This window comes from Lichtheimia ornata, assembly GCF_029851405.1.
Source record: "Lichtheimia ornata isolate CBS 291.66 chromosome Unknown scaffold00048, whole genome shotgun sequence".
Classification (NCBI taxonomy): Eukaryota; Fungi; Mucoromycota; class Mucoromycetes; order Mucorales; family Lichtheimiaceae; genus Lichtheimia; species Lichtheimia ornata.
Window position 1 is genome coordinate 1 of NW_026695368.1, and position 22,210 is coordinate 22,210.

Genomic DNA, 22,210 nt, shown 5'->3' on the forward strand with positions numbered 1-22,210 from the left:
GTGGGCGAGTGGATGGGTGGATGGGTGGATGGGTGGGTGAGTGGGATGGGTGTGTGTGTGAGTGGGATGGGTGTGTGTGTGTGTGTGGGTGTGGGTGTGGGTGTGTGTGTGCGTGTGTGTGTGTGTGTGTGCGTGTGGGTGTGGGTGGTGTGTGGAAGAGTGATCATTAATTTTAAGGAGCAAAGCTGTATCCAAAGAAACATGGGGTGCGGTCGTCTTGCAACAACGCCATTGCGTGTATGAGTTGTACATAGCTCAAAGAGAACGACAATGCACTTTTGACGTGTGCCCTATGTAGACATAGACTTATATACGTGGTTGTTGGGAATGAACGTAGGTTGTGGACATTGATGCAATAAGTTCCAAATCTCAGTGATACTAGAGTTTTATTCCACGTCTTGCTACAATACAGCGGCCAATAACTATGCTTAGATCATCACTTTGCGCATAATGGAGATAATGGTTATTTAGTGCTTGCAAGGGTATCTGTCTTGGTGGTGACGATAGAACCGATGACGGCTGTAACCGAAGTCATTATTGTGGATGACGCTGAGTTCTCCCTCAACGGCTATACCATAAACCTGTTCTTTGGTTACACTTTCTCCTACAAAGTGGAAGATTCCTGCGGGCCCCATAAGACTAAGCCTGAAAGTCTTCTTGTCATCCTTCCAATCGTCGTTGTCGTAGATAATCGCCGAACAGGGGCCGGTGGTAAGTCCTTCTTGCTCGTAGGTAGCTACACCGTATGAAGTCTCAGATGGATCGAAAGGGTACCAGTCTGGCACATCAGTGTCCAGGGTAATCTCGTAGGTGGTATCACTAGAAAGCAAGCTGACGCTAAGCTTATACTGTGGTGAGAATACATCCGAGCCTGGGGAGAAGCTGATAAGGGCTTGTTCCTTTACTGCATTAGCAGCAGAGATAGCAAAGACCAAGATAGCAAAGACGAGAGTTGTGAACTTCATGATGAGTGAGAGAGAATTATCCCACCTATAATCGCCTTCTTTTATAATCCATAGTTTGATTACACGACCTCGGTGTTCTTCCCATCATGGATAGTAGCTGTGATCTAGCGGGCGTAAACTACGCCTAAATATTTTTCTCTTTCTTTGGTTTCACTGTTTCATCCACCTATATCCTGGTCCAATTTTTTGACAGGAGGTTATCTATGTATGCAAGTTAAACCGTCTTCCATGACACAAGAAAAGGACGTTGCAGGGATAATGCAGCATAAAGGTGACTCGATTTTATCAATCAACAAAGAATGCTGTAAGATGATGAAAGGGCGGATGTGTCCTAACGAGCTTTGTTTATGTGATGCACAAGCATGAAACAGTACACCAATGATCAAAGTTACTTTATCTTTTATCCTTTACTTGTCGCGTTTTACTCTTTGAAAGCCCGTTTTTTCTTCGGTATTCAGTACGATCAGCCGTCCAGAAAGCCCACATCACCTAATAGCAACCCACCACCTGCTGAAGATCATCAAGAAGATCAAGAGATACAAAATGAAATCCAGGATCCAAATCAAACCAATAAACAAGATACACAAGGCGTACATATTTTAAGGCCCCGGTGCCACTCATGAAGTTCAGTGAATATATGGCTAGAGGCTTCATGCACAAAGAAAATCAAAACTTGAACACAAAGAAGCTATGAGACAGCACCATCAGGCTCAAGAGGTCCGTTCAGCTTATCAAAATACAACCAATTCGATTCATTATCCTTGTTGCTATAGCTACATGTCTCAAAAAAGCATCCATATCCGAGATACATGGTCTTTTTGCAAACAAACCTGTACCAGCATACGTAACCCCTTGCAAAAGGTGAAGCATATGCTATATCCATATGTAGCCATTATAACCAAAACCAACGTTCCCATTTCAAGAGGCAGAGTCGAAGATGATAATGAAAGATGAAACCCTTTATTTGACCATTGTGCTATGCATATGCTGAACAAAGAGGGTATTGACAATGAAGATAGTGCTGGTTTTTCTTCCAACGCACTCGTCAAGGCCTTTGTGTTATAGATCCTTTCCAATACGCTGGCCGCAGTAACGCGTGTAGTTTGACGCGAAGAGTGGGCAATGGCCTCAGGAACAAAGCTGTGTACAAGGAACAGGTAGTGGAGAGGATAGAGTCTTCTTCTTTCAACGACGTCATCGCATGAGTTGTAGCTCAATCAGAGAGGTCGTAACTTCCAATGCCGGTTGCAGTAACACGTGTAGGTTGCCATGAAGAGTAGGCATTGACTTGAGGAGCAAAGCTGTATCCAAGGAACAAGAGGGGCAGACGATCGAGCCTTCTTGCAACAGCGCCATCGCACGAGGAGTAGCTCAATTAGAAAGAGAGTGCACTTTAGACGTGTGCCTTAGAGTTGTTGGGAATGAACATGGGACAATACATAAAGCGACAATGGACGAGTCAACTTGGCTTCCAAATCAGTGGTACAAGATTTATTCCGCATGCTATAATACAACAGCCAATAGAACATCACTTTGCGCATAATGAAGACAGTGACTATTTAGTGATTGCAAGAGTATCTGTCTTGGTAACGATAGAACCGAGAGCGGCTGTAACCAAAGTCATCATCGTCGTCGCTACTGATATGTCCTTCACCTTGCAGATTTTCGACCGGTCCATCGGTTACACTCGTTCCTTCATAGTGAAAGTGGAATTCTCCTTCCGATCCGGTGAGGTCCATTCTGAAAATCTTGTCACCGTCCTCGTTATAATCGTCGTTGATAATCGCATTAAAGAAATGATGTGGAGGGTTGTCGTAGTAAACCTCACCGATTGATTTCTTGGCATAACGAGCAAACTGGGTTGGTTCATAGCTGTACAAGATAATCTCGAAGCTCTTGCCACTCGAAGGCAAGTCGATGCGAATCTTATACATTGGCGGGAAAGCGTGGGGAGCTTGCAAGAATTGGAGTTGGGCTTGTTCCCTATCCGCATTTGCAGCAGAGATTGCAAAGACCAAGATAGCAGAGAGGAGAGTTGTGAATTTCATGATGAGTGGGAGAAAAACCATCACGCCTATTGTCGCTATCTTTTATAATCCATTGTTTGATAACACTATCTCGGTGTTCTTCCCATCATAGGCATTGTTGTTACCTAGCGGGCTTAAACTGTGACTAAATAGAGTTTCTTTCTTTGGTATCACTGTTTCATCCACCTATATCCTGCAGATCCAATTTTTTGACAGGATGTTGTCTATGTACATATGTAAACCAAATCATCTTCCATGACATAAGAAAAGGACGCTACAGGGATAGTGGAGCATAAGGTGACTCGATTTTATCAATCGACAAAGAATGTTGTAAGATGATAAAAGGGCGGATGTGTCCTAACGAGCTTTGTTTATGTGATGCACAAGCATGAAACAGTACACCAATGATCAAGGTTACTTTATCTTTTATTCTTTTGCTTGTCGCGTTTTTCTCTTTGAAAGCCCGTTTTTTCTTCGGTATTCAGTACGATCAGCCGTCCAGAAAGTTCACATCACCTAATAGCAACCCACCACCTGCTGAAGATCATCAAGAAGATCTAGAGATACAAAATGTAATCCAAGATCCAAAGCAAGCGAATAAACAAGGTACACAAGATGTACATACTTCAAGGCTCCTATGCCACTTATGAGGAAGACATCCCTTCAATGAATGTGTTGAGCAAATGGCTAGAGCCTCATGCACGAGGAAAATCAAAACTTGAACACAAAGAAGCTATGAGACAGCACCATCAGGCTCAAGAGGTCCCTACAGCTTACTACAACATCACCAGCAGCAACGATCGATATGGGCACACACGTCATCTTTAATCCACACCTTTATGCTGCTGATGGTGTACAACACCTGCCAGATAAGAGAAAAGGTGCCAAAAGACAAGAGCTAATCCATTGCTTAAACGTTTTGCCAGCCATGAAAACAACGTTTTATTGTGTACTTGTTCATTTATAAATACAAGATGGTCGTTGATAAGCGTCCTCCACCTTCTAGATACTTTTACTCTAAATAGAAGTATGATACGCACAGACCATCATATTCTGTCAGATTAATTAGTATAATAGCAGGAGCAGTTGGGTCATGAGGGATGCTATGCAACGCCCTTGGGTTGCTATGCAACCACGACGAGCGCTCATATCAAAATTGGATGCACAATTAACAATGGCGTGAACGCAGTAAGAGGATGATACAGCCAAGGCGGCAACTTGCTCCCTCGTCTCGCCTTCTTCTGTCTCAGCAACACTCGCACGTCCCACAATGTTCACAGCAACACGCATCCTCCATCTGCCATCCATGCATAACCTGAACTCTTGATTGGCCATCTTCCTTTGTCATTAGCAACAACAACAACAACAAGGTGCGGCACGTGCCAATGCAGCTTCTTTTGTTCCAATCGCCCATCTTCCACTCAAATGATCCTTCCCCAAGTGCTTCATCATGGTTATCGAGGATATTTATTATATGCTTGGGAATATTGGGTCGCTAAAGCATCATGTCGTCTGCAAGGCTACATAGCAACAAGTTGCCATGGATCAAGCTATCATACATTGAACAGAGCAACTCCTACAACACTGCCTTGACTTGGACCCATCGTTACGTTATCTTGCATATGACAGGAGAATCGAAATGGTGGATGTGGATATGGCTGTATTAGACAAGAATGCTTCCAAGCTACTAGAGTTCAAATCCATTGACGTTCAAGTTTCCATACCAGTGAGCAAGGATGATTGAAGGGGTGTGCGATCATTACAATTCTACCAGCGCTGCATAGCTAAATCAAGGCCATTAGCAATATACGCTACATTTGTCATCAAGGGAAAGAATACAGTAGGATCAAAAGAGTTTATTACTATTATCAACAATGTGTATCTGAAACGATCCTGCAATCCGTTTTTGTGTGGGATGGCATGTCTGCAAAGAAGGTGGGTTGGTATATGGTTGGCCAATTCAACAACGTGATACAACAACTTACTTATGGTACATATAAAGGATGCGCGTGTCTAGTTGATATCCAGCACCAAGACAGTAGCAGAGTATGGCTCAAAGGTGTAATCCAAGGACGACTTGTCGGTGGTCTTGAATTTAGATTGCTTGGGTTGGATTGTATCGGGGGAATCAATGGTGTTCTCGTCGTCCGGTTGACCAGCAACAATGTGGGCTTCGCCATTCTTCTTGACGTTGAGACCCTTAAAGTTGAAGCTGACCGATTGCTCATCACCACCCACGTTGACGGCCTTGACGTAGATTTGATTCTTCTCCTTGTTCGAACCAGCAACCCAGTAGAGAGGACCAAAGTTAATACCATCAGCATCCACTTGAAGAATGGTGTCAAAGTCTATATTAGCATCATGTTAGTAGCCCATTCGACAAAATAAATCATCCTCTCTCTCTCTGAAAAAGTCGACTTGCCATATTTGTTGTACATCTGCATCACGTAGTAGAAAGGAGCAACCCACACCTTTTCGGTGTCAAAATGGATCATGTCTATCTTAAGTTGTTAGAATGGTTGTTGCCTTGGTGATATACAATACACTTACCAGGATCCCATTGCTCTTGCTTGTGACGCTTAATGTAAGGAGCATAAGCGATCATCTTGACAAAGTCCGAATTACGTTCCAAACCGGTGATAAAGACACTGTCAGCCAAGGCAGCTTCCATGCTGGCAGGTGAAGTGCCACAGCATCCCTTGGTGTTGGTTGCAAATTCACCGACAAAGATACCACTGCCATTACCGCTACGAGCATAGTTGTCATAGTAATTGAACTTGTCAATCATTTCAGCGCTAGTGACCTATCATAAAAAATACCTTGTAAGTTATGATGTCATTCTCGCAAGCATAGGTAGAATAGTGTACTTACATAAAAGTGATCATCGATAAGATCATAAGGGCGGGATTCTTGGGCAGCAGTGGAGATGATTTTGGCATCGGGATACTTGGCAGTGATGGCATCATAGAAAGCACGGTATCGGTATTCATAGGTGGTGGAGAACCAGTCCTCGTTGCCAATCTCAATGTAAGGGATTTCAAAAGGCTCCTCACGACCATGCTCAGCACGAAGCTTGCCGTATTCGGTAGAGGTGTCACCCATCAAGTATTCAAGTTCATTCATGACCTCTTGAATGTAAGGCTCGAGCTCATCCTCAGGGACACTTGAGTCATCCAAAGCATAGCCTGCCCAAACATCAAGCACCGGAGTCATACCAAGATCTTCGGTCTAATAACAAGATCATGCGTCAATATCAGCCATCATTATATGCATGATTGTAGTACTTACAAGGTACATGTAATCGAGGAGACCTTGGCCATTGGTGTTCCTATATCACGTGTCAATGAAATATGGATCTCTCTCTTATTGCCAAAGTACTTACCAGTATTCCCAGTTGCCAAAGCGACCCTTGCGTTCTTCAAGTGGGCCAACGGTCTCATTCCACTTCCAGCGTTGATCGATGGACATGCCTTCGAGATTGTTGCCACCAGGGAATCGGAAAAAGTGGGGATTGAGACCCTTGAGAGTCTCTGCGAGATCGGGACGAAGACCATTTTCACGATCGTTGTAAGTGTCTCCAAAGAGAGTGAATACTTGGAACCAGAGCGATTTTCCCTCCGCATCTTTTGAGTCCACGGAGACACCAAAGACGTTGTCAGTGGAGACCTCCTTCACATCAGCCTTGAGCTCGACATTAAACTTTTGGAAGGTATCAGATAAACCATCCACGGAAGCAGAAGCGAGTACGGTGCCTGAACTTGATTCAAGAGTGACATTCAAAGGACCCGAGAATCCATCCGATGCCTTTGCGAAAAAGCTGGCCTTGTAAGTTTCATCAGGCTGCACGCGAATACCCCACCAGCCTTCATTGGAAATGCCCACACGGCCATCGCTGACAGACTTGACATCCAAACGAAGGGAATTGGTGTTGATATCATTCAAACCATGTTTGGCATCCAAAGCAATGCTGGCAGCCTTGTCGCCACCAAGCACGTTCCAGAATTCAAGATCAGCTGCTCCACCCGTATCATTGGCTTGGAAGTTCCAGTTGCGTAGCATTTGTGCATAAATACCTATTCTCCATATAAGCATCCTTGATCAATTCTCCCACCTAATGATTAAATGATACATACCACTATCACCACATCGATTGATATCCTCATACATGAGACCATAAAGGTTAGGGGTACTGGAATTGCCAGGAACGTCGTTGCGAATGGTCAATGTTTGTGCCATGGCACCGGATGCCAAAAGAAGGCCTGCAGCAACAGTAAGACTAGGCAAAGAGAACTACAATATGGGCAATGTGTGAGCTTTTTCATGTAATATCAACATGATCAGCAACTTACCTTCATGATTGAAGATGAATGATGAGGATTGACATGATACTGTTTCGGTTGATCGCTTTATATAGGTAAGAGCAAAGTGTACACCGCGGCAATCTGTTACGATGATCGATCATGGCAGCGTGGGTAAACGCCAGAATTTCGAACAAAAGGAGAAATTGATATTGTCAAAAATTCCCCGTTTAACGTACTCTTGTATTGCAAGAGAAAAGTGGAGAGTAACGACGGTGAGAAAAGAATGCCTTGGCAGCAGAATTTGTACCATGCAAAAGCTGTTACACGACAAAAAGAATGAACCCGATGATGAGCAGGAGGAGGAGGAAGAGGAGGATGGGTAAGTAATAACAATAACAATGGTCATTGTTTACAACATCAATGGTAACGCTTGTTCTTTGTTGGCAAATGTCTACCCCATGGGGTGAGTGGTTTTAGCATGAAAGCTTGTTGTTGAATAAGGAGGAGTAGGTTTAATGCTAGCTACATCAGCGGCGATTTCCTCGTCAAATTGATCCTAAAAGAGAGGATCGCTGGTGTTACTTGCCATTCGGGATATTTGATTGCCACGAATATCATCCACAGCATGCTTGCGGGGCCCCGTCCATCTTAGTCATATCGTTCGCCGTCATCATAAAACGTCTCTCCTCACGCTCAAAATTGATATTCAGAACTTACATAAGATCTTGCAGGAAGATCATGTGAACCTTGTTGTTGTCGTTTCTCTTGTATCCACGACGTAGAGTTTTGTACGCTTTAATCTTTTCTCCTATTGATGGATGGGCGAAAATGCATATTCCTCGCACACCAAGAATCCAATAAACATCTCATATCACTAACGTGCTAGCCACTAGAGGCATGCATCCATCCATTCACATTGCAATGTTACACGCTCCATGATTCCGTTCATCCATCCACAAATTATCAATGACATTACCCGGTTTTACACTCTGCTACTAGTAGTGGGCAGCTGATCTGTATATTGAAAGTACCATAAAAATACACGTCACTCATACATATCAAATGCATGATTCTAGCTTGGATAGGATGGTGGGTGCAAAGGCCTCTAGCTTGTCTTCATCCAATGTATCCTTTTGGAAGCTGAGTGTTGCGCGCATGCCGTGTGTTGTGCTGACAGTGCTTATACCCATGCCGATGCTATAGGCTTGTGCGCTTTGACCAAAGTACAGCTCTTGTACGCTATCACCCCAATTGCAACGTCCAAGATCCGAAAGTTCAATACCACCAGTACGGCCCAAGCGATACCTATCCCAGTTCTTTGTCCAAATCTCGGTGAATCCTTGAGGATAGTCTCCAAACAATGCAAAGCTGTGAACTTCCTTGGCAGCTTCTGGTTTGTGTGCCTTGATCTCACGTTGATAGAGTGCAGCCAGATCCCAAAATGTGTGCTGGTTGATATCTTGTGATAGAGACCAAATGCGTGGATACGAGCCGATAAAGTTACCCATTTCATCATTGGGCACAGGCGGATCAAACGATGCACGTACGTTCATAGGTGTGTACGTTTCAACGGCTTCTTCATCAGGGTATATGTCTGCAAACGATAAAAGAGTAGCTGCCATGATCGCAGCATGTGGTGACAATCCATGTTCCTTGGCTGCTTTACACACTTTGCCCCACAATGGATCATCCACCTTGATGGTTCGCATGGTCGTCCTGTGCACTGCTGAATCTTGATCCTTTCCCACACGACGATCTCCTTGCCAACAATGCGCATTGGCGGGAGGTTTATCATGTTGTTGTTGCTGCTCATCCTTCAATTTGTTGACCTCATCAGGTGTAAGCCTTGGTCCATTACGCTCTTCACATGGTGGATTGATAGGTGCCTTGTTGCTCTTGATCATGTAGACTTCATCACCATCCTCGGTCATAGTCGGCTTTACGGTGTCAAGGAGTTGCACAAGCTCTTGCATGAATATCATCAGGCTCATGCCATCTGCCATGGTATGTTCACCCGCCACAGTGATGCTGCATTCATCAGGTCGTTCAGGGTGCGTGTCAATATGAAGACGCCATAACGGTAAACGGGTATTGTCAAAGTCAAAATCCTTGTCACATTGTTCAGCAATGCGATTCGCTTGTGCATCGGATTCCCAGAAGGCCATCTCATCAAAGGACACAATCGAAGCAAGGTCAAAGTCAGGGATGCAAGTATAACGAATGGTGGGCTTTTCATAATCGACAAGGGCCGTACTGAGAAGAGGGTGCTTGTCCACTATTTTCTGAACCGCTGCATGGAGACGAGGAAGATAAAACTGCTTGGCGTTGAGGGTGGTGGTGGTGGTCTGTGGGCGAGGTGTAGCATGACGCAAAACAGCTGTGAAAGAGACAACGCCATAGCAATTGATTAATTTAACACCTGCTTGAAATCTTTCAAATAAACCGAGGGGTCGTTGATCCATTGTCTATCGGGTAATAATGGAACAAAAAGAGAGAGCGTGAGGACCTGCTTTATTATAAGGCAATCGAATTGACAGCGATTAGCCGCCCCACACTCAATCTCAGGTACACACCTATTTTCAGCTACCACATCAATTGAAATAGCGATTCGATCACAAAGAGTATTAAGCATCATCATTGAATACCAACTCTTTCGCAATCAGATAGTTGTTGTAGTGGTGCGTACATGGCTATAGGATAAAAGGTGACATTCCTCTTAGCCACATCAAGATCAAAGTTATAGTTGAATGGCCGCGGAAGGATGCATCTCTTTATCTTTAACGATTATCATTTTTGGGCAGTAAATGAATATTTAGTAACAACAACGTGTATGCTGAGATGGTTTTATCAAAGGAGTCGAATAAAGGAGGTAGCTATATTATGGCGCTGCGTGTGAAAGAAAGACAAAAGAGAGTCGTTGCTTGCAGCAACTTGCATAACCATGGATTTTCTTTCTTCAGCCGCATGACGCATGTTTGCATTGCCATAACCCATATTTGGTCCAATATTGTTTGTTGCTTATTTGCTTGTGACCTCTTGCTATTTTTCCCATCCTTGCTTTCTTTCTTTTTCGCTTCCTTCTTTTCCCGCTCCCAATGACTTTGACCGCTACCACCACCAACCTCATGATTCACAGCACTACTGGAAATGCAAATAGAGCATACATTGGAGGTGCCATCAGCTTAACAGCTGGACTCGTTTTGGGCACCACACGTCTTCTTGGGTACGACAACGACGATAACTTTTATCGATAACGGATATCTAAAACTCACACACAAACATATCATATAGGTTCAATACGGCTCGTGTATTCACCAAACAAGTAGCAGCATCGGTTGCAGACTGGATGTGTAAGTACTACTACTACTCATCATCATCCCCTTGTTGATCATCCGTGTTCTCCCGTTATTAACCGGTCCGCGGTACATAATAGACATGGTATCCCATCACCGAACTCAATTTCCGCGGCTATTGGTAGACACAGCTGCTTCACACTCCAACCGACCACTGGAACATCTCAAATTGCTCAACAATGCACCCATTTCAGTCGTCTCATCACTCGCTGCAGCAAAGCGATCACAGCTGTTATTCGTGCATAGTGCATAATAATCTTCCGGGTGGCAAAGTGATAAAAACGATACGCATTCAACCGGGTCAGCTGCTGTTGGTAGAAAGAGGAGAAGATGGATGATAAAAGCTTCTCTCCATTCAATCCACCCCTGTGCCTGGCCCATCATTAATCTCGTTGGTCAAGTTACTTCCGAGCAAGGTGTAACTCCCCCCTGGGCCCCAATCTTTCATCCTACCCCCCTTCTTGGCAGGCATTATCATCATCGCATTTATTATTCTTATCATGTAACACTGCTGCTATCTCATCATGGTCATTGTCGTCGTGTAGTATACTGGTATCATCTATTATCTCTTACTCTATTGCTAATATGCCATTCTTTGGAATTAAAAAGTGCTTTTTCTTACATAAGGATGTTGATGGTTTTCAAGTTGTAAAGAGGACTAGGTTGGCTTGTCTATTTTTGTAGTTGCAGCAACGAAAACTTTATTCATGCATACATGTCGTTCACCTCACTCTAATTATACACATCGCGCGCTTGTGGACCCACCAACAACGACGATGGCCCATTGATTCATTATGCAGTGTGCGCACGCTCCTCCTGTTTTAACTTTGAATAACCTGTTAGTGATGATGATGTTGGCGTACCAATGGCAATCACTTGACTTGCATGTCTTGCATAATTTCCCTGCTTCCTCTCTCCACCTCCTCCGCAACGACACGTCATTTGAACATCCACCATGACGGATAACGATGCCGCCCTTGCAGCCGAACTTCAAGCTCAATTCGATCGCCAAGATGTAGGATTTGCTGTTGAGCCCATTACGACATGTCCACACGTTCCTACTCCCATTTCGACACACGTGTTTCTGGATCAGGCCTGTGGTGCTTGCCAGGAGCCTCACGAGAATTGGCAGTGTCTTACCTGCGATACGGTGCTTTGTTCACGCTATCGAAACGGTCATATGGTGGATCATTTTGAACAAGCCAAGGATCATGCTGTCTGTTTGAGCTATAGCGACTTGTCGATTTGGTGCTTCCAATGCGAAAGTTATATTGCCAACGAGGTCAGTATTAGCACTTCTCCTGACACATAAATGAATGATGAGACTCGTGTTCTAAAAACACGTGCAACTATAGAGATTGCAAGGTATCAAAGAAGTCGCTTATATTGCAAAGTTCGGAGAGGCGCCTCCTAATCAATCGACAATCAAGATAGTGGATGGTGCGAGTGGTAGTGGTAGTGGTAGTGGTGCTGGTAGTAGCTCTGCATAATGAAAAATAAAGGGTGGTGTTGCTATTAACAAATCTAAAGACCATCTACATTTGCTCCCCACCCACGCATTTCAATCTCATGATCCAAGTCAAGTTTTAGTTATTGGAAGAACATCATCATCGTCATGATGGGACATGCTTTATTTGAGCGTGATCTTTAGTAATTATCATTCAAGGCATCATTCAAGCGCACCACCTTGGCCATGGCAAATTGGATACCTGTCAAAAAGCTTTCCTTGATTTGCTTGGCAGGAATGACTTTGCCATACAACTCTTGATCGAACGTATTGACAGCCTCATCGACGACATAGCATTGGTAGCCGTTGGCATTGGCATCATATGCGGTGGCATTGACGCAGTTATGGATCATCATACCAACAACAACAACCGTATCGATACCCTTGGACTTGAGGTAAGCATCCAAATCGGTGCGAACAAAGGAGCTGGTTTCATGTTTTCGCACCACCTTTTCGGTAGGAAGGGGACGCACCAAGTCATGGATTTCAGCACCCTTGCTACCGTCCTTCATAATGGGAAGTACTTTGTAGGTCTCCTCTGTAGAAATGTGTTGTACAAACACCACTTCCTTGCTTTCTTGTCTAAACTTGGTAATCAACTGAGCCACGGCTTGGGCAGTTTCAACGGGATGATCCGTAGGGAGGTTTCCACCGGGAAAGTAGTCGTTTTGGACGTCGACAACAATAAGAGCTTGCTTCATCTTGAGAATAAAAGGATATGGGTTGTTGATGCCATGGTACTTTGGCTCCATATTTTTATACCTTTTGACCCATGGGCCATGGATGAATAATGGTTGCCTTAAAAGGTAGAAATTGGTAATCGAGTGCTGGCGGGATTTTCTATGAAATCTTGACATAATCATGTCACCACTGAGATCCACCAACATCAATCGGCGACGATACCTTGTCGCATACAACCAAAGTCTATCATTACTTAATAGGGCAATACACTTAATAATATACAGCATGTACCGGTGATTAATAGTGCTGTGCGCCACATGGCGGCAGGTTGGGTCATCTTGCGTGCTATGTTGTAAATGCCATTGTACTATTACTACTTAGCAGCCAGCATATCCAACGCCTAGGCAAAAGAAAATACATGTATCCCAATGTTGAAGCTTTTAGTAAATGCATTCCATATATACATAAAAGAAAGATTTGAAAAAGTGATCATTATCATTCCACCACCACTCCCCACCCTTTCTTCCTCATCAATCAGCATAAAAAAGCATTGAGTAGCTGAATCACAACATCCAACTACTATTACATGTACATGATTATGAGGCTTACATCCAACCAAGAAGAATGCCTTTGATGCTTAGGGTGTGTGTGTGTGCGTGCCTTAAGGATAGTTGAAATCCATCAAATCATGCATCAATGTGTGTTCGAGCCGAGAGGAGTTACCTCCGACAGGGTGCTGCTGCCAACTGAGTGGAATTGGATGACCATCAATTGCATCCACTCTACACTTGTCATCCAACCATTCCCTTTGCCTTTATATAATCGATTTTCGACCCACGCAGCATAGTGCAACAACCATGTCCTCGCCTCCCAGCACTCTACCAGAGTCTCCAACCTCTTCGACACACGATGAAAAGTGAGCGAATGCAGCATGCGAATTGACCATTTGAAACCAGTATACCAATGATCCGCTTTCCCCCCTCCTCCCTCCCAAATTAGACCCCAGCGTTCCAAAAAGCGATCCAAGAGTCTTGCTCGTGAACTGCAGTATCTAGTTGACAACAATGGCAAACGAGGTATTCTTTCAGCAATGGAGACGATAGCATGCGTCAGTAGTACTGATTCGTATATATGCTTTACTACAGCCAAACGCGATCTAGCTAAATGCCCGATATGCCAGCATCGTATTGAACCAACTCAGTGGGAGCAGCACTATCAACTTGAGCTGCAACGCCTCAACCAACTCGATTCGGATGCGTATGAGGATCCTTTGCATAAGGGGAAACGACGAGGCGCAGCTTTATTGGCACGACAACAAATGGAACGATCCAAAGGAAAGAAAAAGCAGCCAGCATCAGCCTACGATGAATTACTAGGCAAAGTACAAAGGAATCGTGAACATCGAAGAGAAGCTTTGGCACGGTTAGGTACGTACGAAAAACAGCGAGATCGGATGATGATGATGGATGGCTAATTCATGCATCGACTTTAGACCCCACTTATCAGGACACGGAGGAAGCTATCAGTCAAGCGATTATGGAACAAGAAGCAGGTGTTCAACGATGCTTTATTTGTAATGACACGCTCCATGGTGATTCAGAAGCTATCAATCTGCATATCGATCAATGTCTCGCATCCTTTGATTCATCACAACAACAACAACCTTCAAGTACGAGCAATTCAAGTGATCAAGGTGCATGGGATGAATATGAATGGGCTGGTCAAACTCGTGTTCGTGCAACTGCCATGATGGAAGGTGGCTATGGAGGTAAGATGAAATGACAATGAATGAACAACATGGATACCAATCACCCCCTTTTTCTAGGAGCTGGATTTGCTACTGCCAGTAAACGTGAAGAGGACGAAGATGAAGAAGACCTCGATGTAGAAGATGATGGAGATGATGAATATGGAGCCATTCAATATTCCGAACGAGACATTGTTTTCGATCCTCAAGATGAAGATGCATCTGCTCTGAGAGAAATGGTATCAGGTGCAAGTCCAAGTACTACGCCGCGAACACCGTAAGTGCAGGATTGAATAGAGTTTTGTGAACATGGACTCATCCTTTATCGATCGCATAGGGACAATGGACACCGTAGCGGGTATGAAGAAACGGTTTCAGATGAAGGCTGGCGCAGGACGACCAGTGAAGATGTACAAACGGGCCATTCGAGGCTGGTCATTGAGTCATTAAAATCTCGCATACAGCAATTGGTAAGTATGATGATGATGGATATTTTAGGGATTTGATATTCATGGGTTGGATTAGGAAATTACATCTCGGTCAGCGCCACGATGTCTAATTTGTCTAGAACCCTACAAGACACCGGTAACATCCATTGTTTGCTGGCATGTCCATTGTGAGCAATGTTGGTTACATACGCTTGGATCCAAGAAGCTTTGTCCTCAATGTCAAAAGATCACCACCCCATCTGACCTTCGCCGCATTTATCTTTAAATCATGCATCATCATCCTTTTTCATTCCCCCCACCCTCAACTTTCTTATCCCCCCACTCTAGTACTACTGTGTATATTCATTTCCCCATCCTTATTGTTTTCCTGTACGTAAATCCAATCAAATCCAAATCTTCATAATACCTGTAAAGTTCAAAGGGAATCGACGTGGACAAAGATTAAATGTTTACATGTGCATATTCAAATCAGTATATTGCATTCTTAGAGTTATAAAAGTAAAGGTGTGGGCGGGGGAAATGGGGGAAAAAGTGAGTTGATATACAAAAAGAACATAAGGAAATCATCGAGTCGTCAAGTTGCTTAGTTTTGCTTGTTGGTCTACACATACAACCGATGTAAGATGACTTGCACCCACCATAATACCGCTTTTTTCCCTCTTACCTGAGTACCGACGATGGAACCTAATCATGCCGGCGACATGCCCGGTTAGTAAAGAAAAAGAGTGGATTGAATAAATGGGGGAGGACACTTACCAATGATGGCGCCAAGAATGACCAGGATAGTAACAGCGATAATGATCTTCCACTTGAGGTCCTTCCACCACATTCGTTTACGCACTTGGTTGGCACCACGGCGAAAATGAGTTGCCGTTGATTGAAGATCCTCTTTTTGTATCGATGGGTTGGATATGATGAGTACAATACATCCTCCGCAACAGCAACACGCACACAGAGACACACACACACACACTACGTACCAGTCTTGCCACGCAAGTCGTCAAGACGTTCGCCACGTTGCATCACCTTGTCAATGTTGTCTTGCATGATGTTGACAACCTCATCCACTTGTGCCTGAACTCGGTTAGTTTTTCCGTCACCACCGGCACCACCAGCCGGGCGTTGGTTGTTGGGAATGTAGGGATCATAGGGCTCAGACCTAGTGTTTTATCAATGACAAAAGAGTCAATGGGGGTCAGCCTGGGCAAGATGGCATCGAGGGACGAGGAATGGAGCTTACATTGTGTTAAAGTGTGGGTATTTGTGGAAGGAAACAAGAGTAAAAAAACATTCTTATTGCCCGCTTTCCTCATCTGCATATGAACGAACACTGTGGCGGGTCGGAAAACTACTACATCACCACCACCTCTACCTCTACCATCCTTACACACACTTTTATCACACACACACATATATAGACATAATACTATCATCACTTTTGCTTTGCATGTCACCTTCCAATACATCTTATTTACTTGTTATCATTGGTCTTATGTATGTATATTGTTCATAAAAGAGAGTTCTAGAACCGGATATCAATAGATAATACGAGAACTTGAATAATTCGGGAAAAATAGCGGAGCACCATACTCTATTTTAACTACATGCTTCTTTTGCGATAAACATTATCCTCAAGGAATGTATCGAAATGCTGGATGGCGGTCATAGAGTTCAACGTCATACGTTGCATGATGATCTTGCTGCAGCTTATCCCGTCGCCGGTTTTCCCGCTGCAAAAGGAAACGGAGTATAGCGCTCATGATAAAGGCAAAGACAGTAAAAGCTAAGCATATCGCATGGCCAGGTCGATAAAAGGGTGCATCCTCGTTCCTATAAATCTATCCACCCCATCATTACTTTCTTTGTTTCTTTCATCTCTCCTTAACTTACATGGGATCCGAGAATACCAAAGCACTTGTAGTAGTAATAAAACAATCAATTTCATGCATGCTTTGTTGTGCTATTGAGTTACAAGTACCTGAGCTACGCCATTCATTAACCCCAAAGATACACCTCGTTTAGTGTGACCATGATTGTTGTTATTGATCCAGGATAGCATCTTTTTATCAATGAGTTATGTATGTATGTATGCAATGGATCAAGTATACTGTGTACGTACCACTGGGACTGCAGAGTACACGCCTGAGGCTACAAAGATAGCACCACAATATCGAAGCCCAAGATGCTCACCGACAAGCAAGAACACGTACCCAATGATAGTAATCATAAAACATAAGAGAGCAGGCAAACCACGTTGCTGGACATGATCCGAGTACCATGCTACAGCCTTTTTGAAAAACGTCATGAGTCTTACATACATCTATCATAAACCAAAGGAATTCACACATACAAAAAGGCAGCAGCATGCTACAATGTAAGGTGGTATGGTGAGCAGCTGTGCTTGAAGCGATTGTACGCCCATGTCTCTGATAATGGTTGGTAAAAATGTAGAGTACGATGAGATGCAAACCAAGACGCTGATATAGATTAACGTATAAAACGCATTCTGATAATCCTTAAACACGGCCACGAATTGCTTTTTGCTAAATGTCGCATCATCACTGGCAACTGGAACACGACGAATGGCCAACTCTTTTTCCTCGGGCGTCAACCACCATCGTGTGTTTGCAGTATCAGGGCTATAGGATGTATGTGTGTGAGAATTTTGATTGTTGTCAATGATAAGAACGCGTCTTTTTCTTACTAGTTTGGCAAAAACATCAAGCACAGGATACCAAGCAGAACCGTTGGCAAGCCTTCCACAAGAAAAAGCCATCGCCAAGAAGCCAAACCTTGTATACCATCCATATGCCCAATGATGACCCAAGCAAAGATGCCTCCAAATGCTCCTGCTAGGGTCGACGAGCCAAAGAAAATTGATATCTACATCATGATGTTGCGTTGATGAATGATTGTTTATGCCTAAAGGGTCTCTATATCATTACTCACTCTTCCTGCCATCTCATTACGCTGGTACCAGAAACTGAGAAGCAATGGGATCGAAGGTGCTACGCCAGCTTCCCAACATCCAAGGAAGAAACGAGCTATGTACAGCGCATGATCTATGTCAGGCTCATGTATACGCCTTCCCGCAAGCCATTTTCATACATACCAGCCAACAATCCTGAAAGATTAAACGTAGCAGCGATACTATGGCGTTCCATGTAAGTCGCCCCTTCCCTTTATAGTAGCATCAGCACCACCCTACTACCTTGAAGAGCTAATGCCCTGAATCCATGATGGGTATGTATGAGTACGTGTGGATTACTACTATCCTTTGTGAGTTATCTTACCCAGAAAATTGTGCAAGTTCCAATTACAATGGAAGGTGACCACCTATAAGGGTTAAGGTTATTGATGCTGTTGCATGGCAACCATTTTTTGAAGATACTTGCAGCTTTAGCGCAATATTGGCTGGGATCTGGAATAATACATAGCCTATACGACACACACGTTAACGTATGTACACAATGTCGAGTGCTTCAACTTACCAATATAGAAAATGGAAAGAGCATTATAAAAGTCATCGCCTTGCAGATTCAAGTCCTTTTCCAAACTACCAAGCCGAGCATTGCCGATGTTCCCCTGTGTCAATCAATAGGTACAAAATCAACATCCAAAGTCGAATGAGATGCATTGCTTTTCATCTCACTCTATCCAAAAAGGAGAATAGGTATAGCAATGACAACACGGGCATCAGCCTATCTTGTTAACCATGAGTCGTCGTTGTTGCTTTCTTTCTTTGTCGGAGGATAGGTATACGTACGTGCAATCAAGCTTTCGTAATAATCGTCGTTCAAGATTTGCATTATCGTCGTGTTTCGAGATCGATGCAGTATCGCTATTATGCAAGGCAAGATAGGTTGGTAGCTGTCTTTTTAAGGGAGTACCACTATTAACATCAATAAAGGACTGGACTTGCTCATTGGAAATGAGAGGTGCAGTAACCATGGGTGCTGTAAGAGGGATCAAATAGATGAAAGCAAGTAGTAAAGGGAAAAGGCGATAAAAAAAAGGGGTGGGCACTTTTATCGTTTGGTTGCTTTGTACGCCTTTATATGCATGTACCTGCAGCAGTAGTTTGGATGGAAGGAGATTCAAACCATCTTTCTCCATTTGCCACTCTATGCATATGACTGAGTATGCATAATAGCCTATCAGCTTTCGTTGTGGTCCATAGAGCGTTACATCACGTGTGACGCTCTTCTTCATTCCCACCTATTCCAAACCTTTGGGTTGTTGTTGATGATGATAATAGGATCATGTTGATAGCAAATGATATGTACATGATGGGCTATTGTACTTTATAAATATGGGTATACGTATACGAGGAAGGGGGACAAATCAAAGTAAACTCGCTCGCACATAATATGGATGATGACTACTGCTACTACTATTGCATCACAACAAAGTAGATCAACGACTACAAATAAACACATACACATGGCAACGGGTTACACAACAGCGTCTTTGATCTCCATTATGCAAGACGAGAAGACATGGCATGCATGGTATCGCGTGTATGTGTGGTCATGGCATGGTTGTTGTTTTTTACACACCCGCTACATCCAATTGATTGCAATATTGATGTTGAACAAAGCTGACTGATAGAAAACGGAGGAACATGGTTGTACCAGAAGAAACATTTCAAGGGTTGAATGAAAGATATCCAAATATCAAATGAAAGAAAAACAATGTTGATGATATGTGAGTGAGGGTGGTGGTGGTGGTGATAGTGAAGAATGTAGTAGTGCTTGTGTGTGTGTGTGTGTGTGTCAAGGTAATGGTGGTGATGTAATGGATATATAATATGGATGGATGAAAAATAAGCCTGGTTTGCGGGATATCACAAGAGCTCGCCATCTTCCGAAAGCTGCCTTTGCAAATCTTCTTGTCGTAAATTGTATGCTTCGGCAAGCAGCTGATGACAAGAGAAACGGATGGTTAGTTACCCGTTTGCCGGGAGGAAGTGGAGTTGAGGGAGGGATAATCGACTCACCCGCTGGATGTTCAGGTACGGTAATCGGAGCAACATTGTCCGTATCTCCGATTGTTCCAGATCTTCGAGGTTCTCCCGAGCATTTAGCAAGATGGCTGTGTTGTGAACGGGTGTCAATAAACAAAATGACGCATGGGCATAAATCCTGTGTTTCCTTACCAAGACAAACAAAAGGATGAAAGTCGACAAAGTCAATGATGGCAAAGTAAGCATCTAAGATAAAAAAACAAGGTTAGAGATCGGATGGGGGTAGGTTGCTCAAAGAAAAAAGATCTTTAGTACCCCATAACTGCACCAGATCTTCAAATTTCATCTCTCTGGAAAGTAAGTGTTGAAGCCACGACGTTGTCCATTCACTAAGATCCACCTCTTCTTCTTCAAAGTAATTGCATCTAAAGAAAAATGAATGATTTAAGCAAGGGGTGGGGGGGATCAATCGATCGATTCAAATGCCGTTACTAGTAACTTACAAGTCAGGTAGGGTGTGGCGAAACAGCGTCATGAACTTTGCCATGTTTTCCTTAATGTTGTGTGTGGTATAATGCTCCTCTAATAAAGGGTATTAGCTTGAACCAGCAAACATGAGCCCCACCATCACCAGTATGTCTTTTTTACCTAATGCCTGCATCAGCTTTTCGAAACAGTAATATGCATCCCATTCTTGGTCCAAAACATAAACAAAAGGAGCACAGAGAGAGATCAAGGCTGGATGGTATTCAGCATCGCGATTTGCACTGAGGTAAGCAAGGATAACGTTTTCAAAGCGATCCATGTGTTGCCTTCCATCCAATAAAGGGACCCTGCGTTGGTAACGAGCGACTTCACCACGTATACGCTTGGCTATTTCGGGATCTTGCTTATCAAGTTGCTCATAATCTTCTTTCCTAGCCTTGCTATTGGAGAGTTCCTTGGCTTGATGATGTGGGTGTGAGTGTGTCTCTTTGTTTGTATCTTGGGGTATAGAAGGAGGGAGAGAGAGAGAGAGAGAGAGAGGGAGAGAGCTACTCACAACGGTCGGCTTGTTGAACACCCAACAGATATTTCCAAACCTCCTGTTAGAAAGTGTGAGTGAGTGAGTGTGTATGACGAATGATGAAGTAAAACATACCGCACGGAGCTCATTGGGAATGCCGTGCCGTGCAAGTAACCGAAGACGGTCAAGGTCGACGTAGACTTCAGATTGTAGAATCTCGAGATAGTCGTTGAGATTGGCAAGCGCTTCGTTCTGAGAATTTGCCATACGAGAGAGACGATCGTGTTGTTCTTTCTCCACTTGAGTTGCCAAAGGTGAAAGTTGTAGCATAGCAATAAGACACTTCGGGTGTGAATAAAGAGAAAGGAAAGAAAAGAAGAAAAAGGGAAGGTTATTAAGGAAAAGTGCCAAAGAAAGAGAGAGCGTAGATGATGTGCCTCGCGACGGGCCGTTTCCCCTCCCACCACGACTCCCCTCACCACCCATGTTGTGTGTCAGTCAGTCAATGAATGGTGGTGCGTGTCTTGGGTGGGGCAACACACACACACACACACACATTCAATATCCTCCCACTAGTAAGAAAATCTCAGCCGATATGCTTTTTTTTCTTTTGTGTCGCATCTACTTTAAAAAAATCGTACATCTTGTTCTTCCATGATTGATACTTAGAGTAACAACAACGTGGGAAACAACTTGTATTGCCTGGATACGTTGCATATATTGATGGATCGCTCACTACAGTAAAAAATGGCTGTGCGTCCTCTCTTTTTTCATCTATCTCTTGAAAATAAATGTGCCATCTGCTGATCTTTTTCTCATCGCATGACGAGATCTACAGAGTTTTTTGTACTATTCTCCCATCCTCGGTTGCTGCTCATCATCATCTGTTGTTGAAGCTGATTGAGCTGACACCATCACCATTCTTGTGTGGCATGAGACACTAATGGTGTGTTGATATGCACAGCATCAGATGTTATCAGCATATGACAGCCTTAAAGATCTATGGTGTTTGATAATGTCATCGGGCAACTTTGAACCACACCAAGAGTGTTTTATGTCTCACAAAGTCTGATTCGTTTTCATGCACAATCTCCTCCCACACACCGCCCAGGGTTAATTTGAAACCAGTTACTGGGATGTTGAAGAATAGCACAAATAGGTATTCCCATCATGTCACAGGATAAAGTAGTGCACAAACATACATAAAT

At 43.6% G+C, this 22,210-nt stretch overlaps 11 protein-coding genes across 11 annotated transcripts; 3 read left to right on the plus strand and 8 right to left on the minus strand.

The window, feature by feature from the left end:
• Nucleotides 1-467: 467 nt before the first annotated feature.
• O0I10_008752 (uncharacterized protein) lies at nt 468-965 on the minus strand (the record flags this gene model as incomplete). Its single annotated transcript, XM_058488753.1, has 1 exon — nt 468-965. The coding sequence occupies one exon, from the start codon at nt 963-965 to the stop codon at nt 468-470; it is 498 nt and encodes a 165-aa protein (XP_058340379.1).
• Nucleotides 966-2,524: 1,559 nt separating this feature from the next.
• Nucleotides 2,525-3,013, minus strand: O0I10_008753 (uncharacterized protein; the record flags this gene model as incomplete). The annotated part of the gene is made up of 1 exon (XM_058488754.1): nt 2,525-3,013. The coding sequence occupies one exon, from the start codon at nt 3,011-3,013 to the stop codon at nt 2,525-2,527; it is 489 nt and encodes a 162-aa protein (XP_058340380.1).
• A 1,992-nt stretch (nt 3,014-5,005) lies between these two features.
• O0I10_008754 (uncharacterized protein) lies at nt 5,006-7,228 on the minus strand (the record flags this gene model as incomplete). Its single annotated transcript, XM_058488755.1, has 7 exons — nt 5,006-5,340; nt 5,415-5,489; nt 5,543-5,795; nt 5,864-6,220; nt 6,281-6,320; nt 6,375-7,065; nt 7,126-7,228. 7 exons carry the CDS (start codon nt 7,226-7,228, stop codon nt 5,006-5,008), a joined length of 1,854 nt encoding a protein of 617 aa, XP_058340381.1.
• Nucleotides 7,229-8,351: 1,123 nt separating this feature from the next.
• On the minus strand, nt 8,352-9,755 carry O0I10_008755 (uncharacterized protein; the record flags this gene model as incomplete). Its single annotated transcript, XM_058488756.1, has 1 exon — nt 8,352-9,755. The coding sequence occupies one exon, from the start codon at nt 9,753-9,755 to the stop codon at nt 8,352-8,354; it is 1,404 nt and encodes a 467-aa protein (XP_058340382.1).
• A 633-nt stretch (nt 9,756-10,388) lies between these two features.
• Nucleotides 10,389-10,899, plus strand: O0I10_008756 (uncharacterized protein; the record flags this gene model as incomplete). The annotated part of the gene is made up of 3 exons (XM_058488757.1): nt 10,389-10,516; nt 10,585-10,643; nt 10,727-10,899. The coding sequence occupies 3 exons, from the start codon at nt 10,389-10,391 to the stop codon at nt 10,897-10,899; spliced, it is 360 nt and encodes a 119-aa protein (XP_058340383.1).
• A 702-nt stretch (nt 10,900-11,601) lies between these two features.
• O0I10_008757 (uncharacterized protein) lies at nt 11,602-12,136 on the plus strand (the record flags this gene model as incomplete). The annotated part of the gene is made up of 2 exons (XM_058488758.1): nt 11,602-11,928; nt 12,002-12,136. 2 exons carry the CDS (start codon nt 11,602-11,604, stop codon nt 12,134-12,136), a joined length of 462 nt encoding a protein of 153 aa, XP_058340384.1.
• A 157-nt stretch (nt 12,137-12,293) lies between these two features.
• Nucleotides 12,294-12,854, minus strand: O0I10_008758 (uncharacterized protein; the record flags this gene model as incomplete). The annotated part of the gene is made up of 1 exon (XM_058488759.1): nt 12,294-12,854. The coding sequence occupies one exon, from the start codon at nt 12,852-12,854 to the stop codon at nt 12,294-12,296; it is 561 nt and encodes a 186-aa protein (XP_058340385.1).
• An 837-nt stretch (nt 12,855-13,691) lies between these two features.
• O0I10_008759 (uncharacterized protein) lies at nt 13,692-15,295 on the plus strand (the record flags this gene model as incomplete). Its single annotated transcript, XM_058488760.1, has 6 exons — nt 13,692-13,750; nt 13,834-14,261; nt 14,327-14,602; nt 14,660-14,858; nt 14,919-15,051; nt 15,107-15,295. 6 exons carry the CDS (start codon nt 13,692-13,694, stop codon nt 15,293-15,295), a joined length of 1,284 nt encoding a protein of 427 aa, XP_058340386.1.
• Nucleotides 15,296-15,613: 318 nt separating this feature from the next.
• Nucleotides 15,614-16,077, minus strand: O0I10_008760 (uncharacterized protein; the record flags this gene model as incomplete). The annotated part of the gene is made up of 4 exons (XM_058488761.1): nt 15,614-15,631; nt 15,695-15,714; nt 15,787-15,918; nt 16,011-16,077. The coding sequence occupies 4 exons, from the start codon at nt 16,075-16,077 to the stop codon at nt 15,614-15,616; spliced, it is 237 nt and encodes a 78-aa protein (XP_058340387.1).
• A 584-nt stretch (nt 16,078-16,661) lies between these two features.
• On the minus strand, nt 16,662-18,981 carry O0I10_008761 (uncharacterized protein; the record flags this gene model as incomplete). Its single annotated transcript, XM_058488762.1, has 13 exons — nt 16,662-16,868; nt 16,921-16,944; nt 17,009-17,089; nt 17,150-17,317; nt 17,381-17,669; nt 17,735-17,913; nt 17,980-18,074; nt 18,143-18,205; nt 18,324-18,366; nt 18,422-18,468; nt 18,522-18,615; nt 18,683-18,731; nt 18,797-18,981. 13 exons carry the CDS (start codon nt 18,979-18,981, stop codon nt 16,662-16,664), a joined length of 1,524 nt encoding a protein of 507 aa, XP_058340388.1.
• Nucleotides 18,982-19,876: 895 nt separating this feature from the next.
• O0I10_008762 (uncharacterized protein) lies at nt 19,877-21,332 on the minus strand (the record flags this gene model as incomplete). The annotated part of the gene is made up of 8 exons (XM_058488763.1): nt 19,877-19,951; nt 20,030-20,124; nt 20,189-20,242; nt 20,312-20,421; nt 20,500-20,578; nt 20,645-20,941; nt 21,039-21,081; nt 21,138-21,332. The coding sequence occupies 8 exons, from the start codon at nt 21,330-21,332 to the stop codon at nt 19,877-19,879; spliced, it is 948 nt and encodes a 315-aa protein (XP_058340389.1).
• Nucleotides 21,333-22,210: the final 878 nt, after the last annotated feature.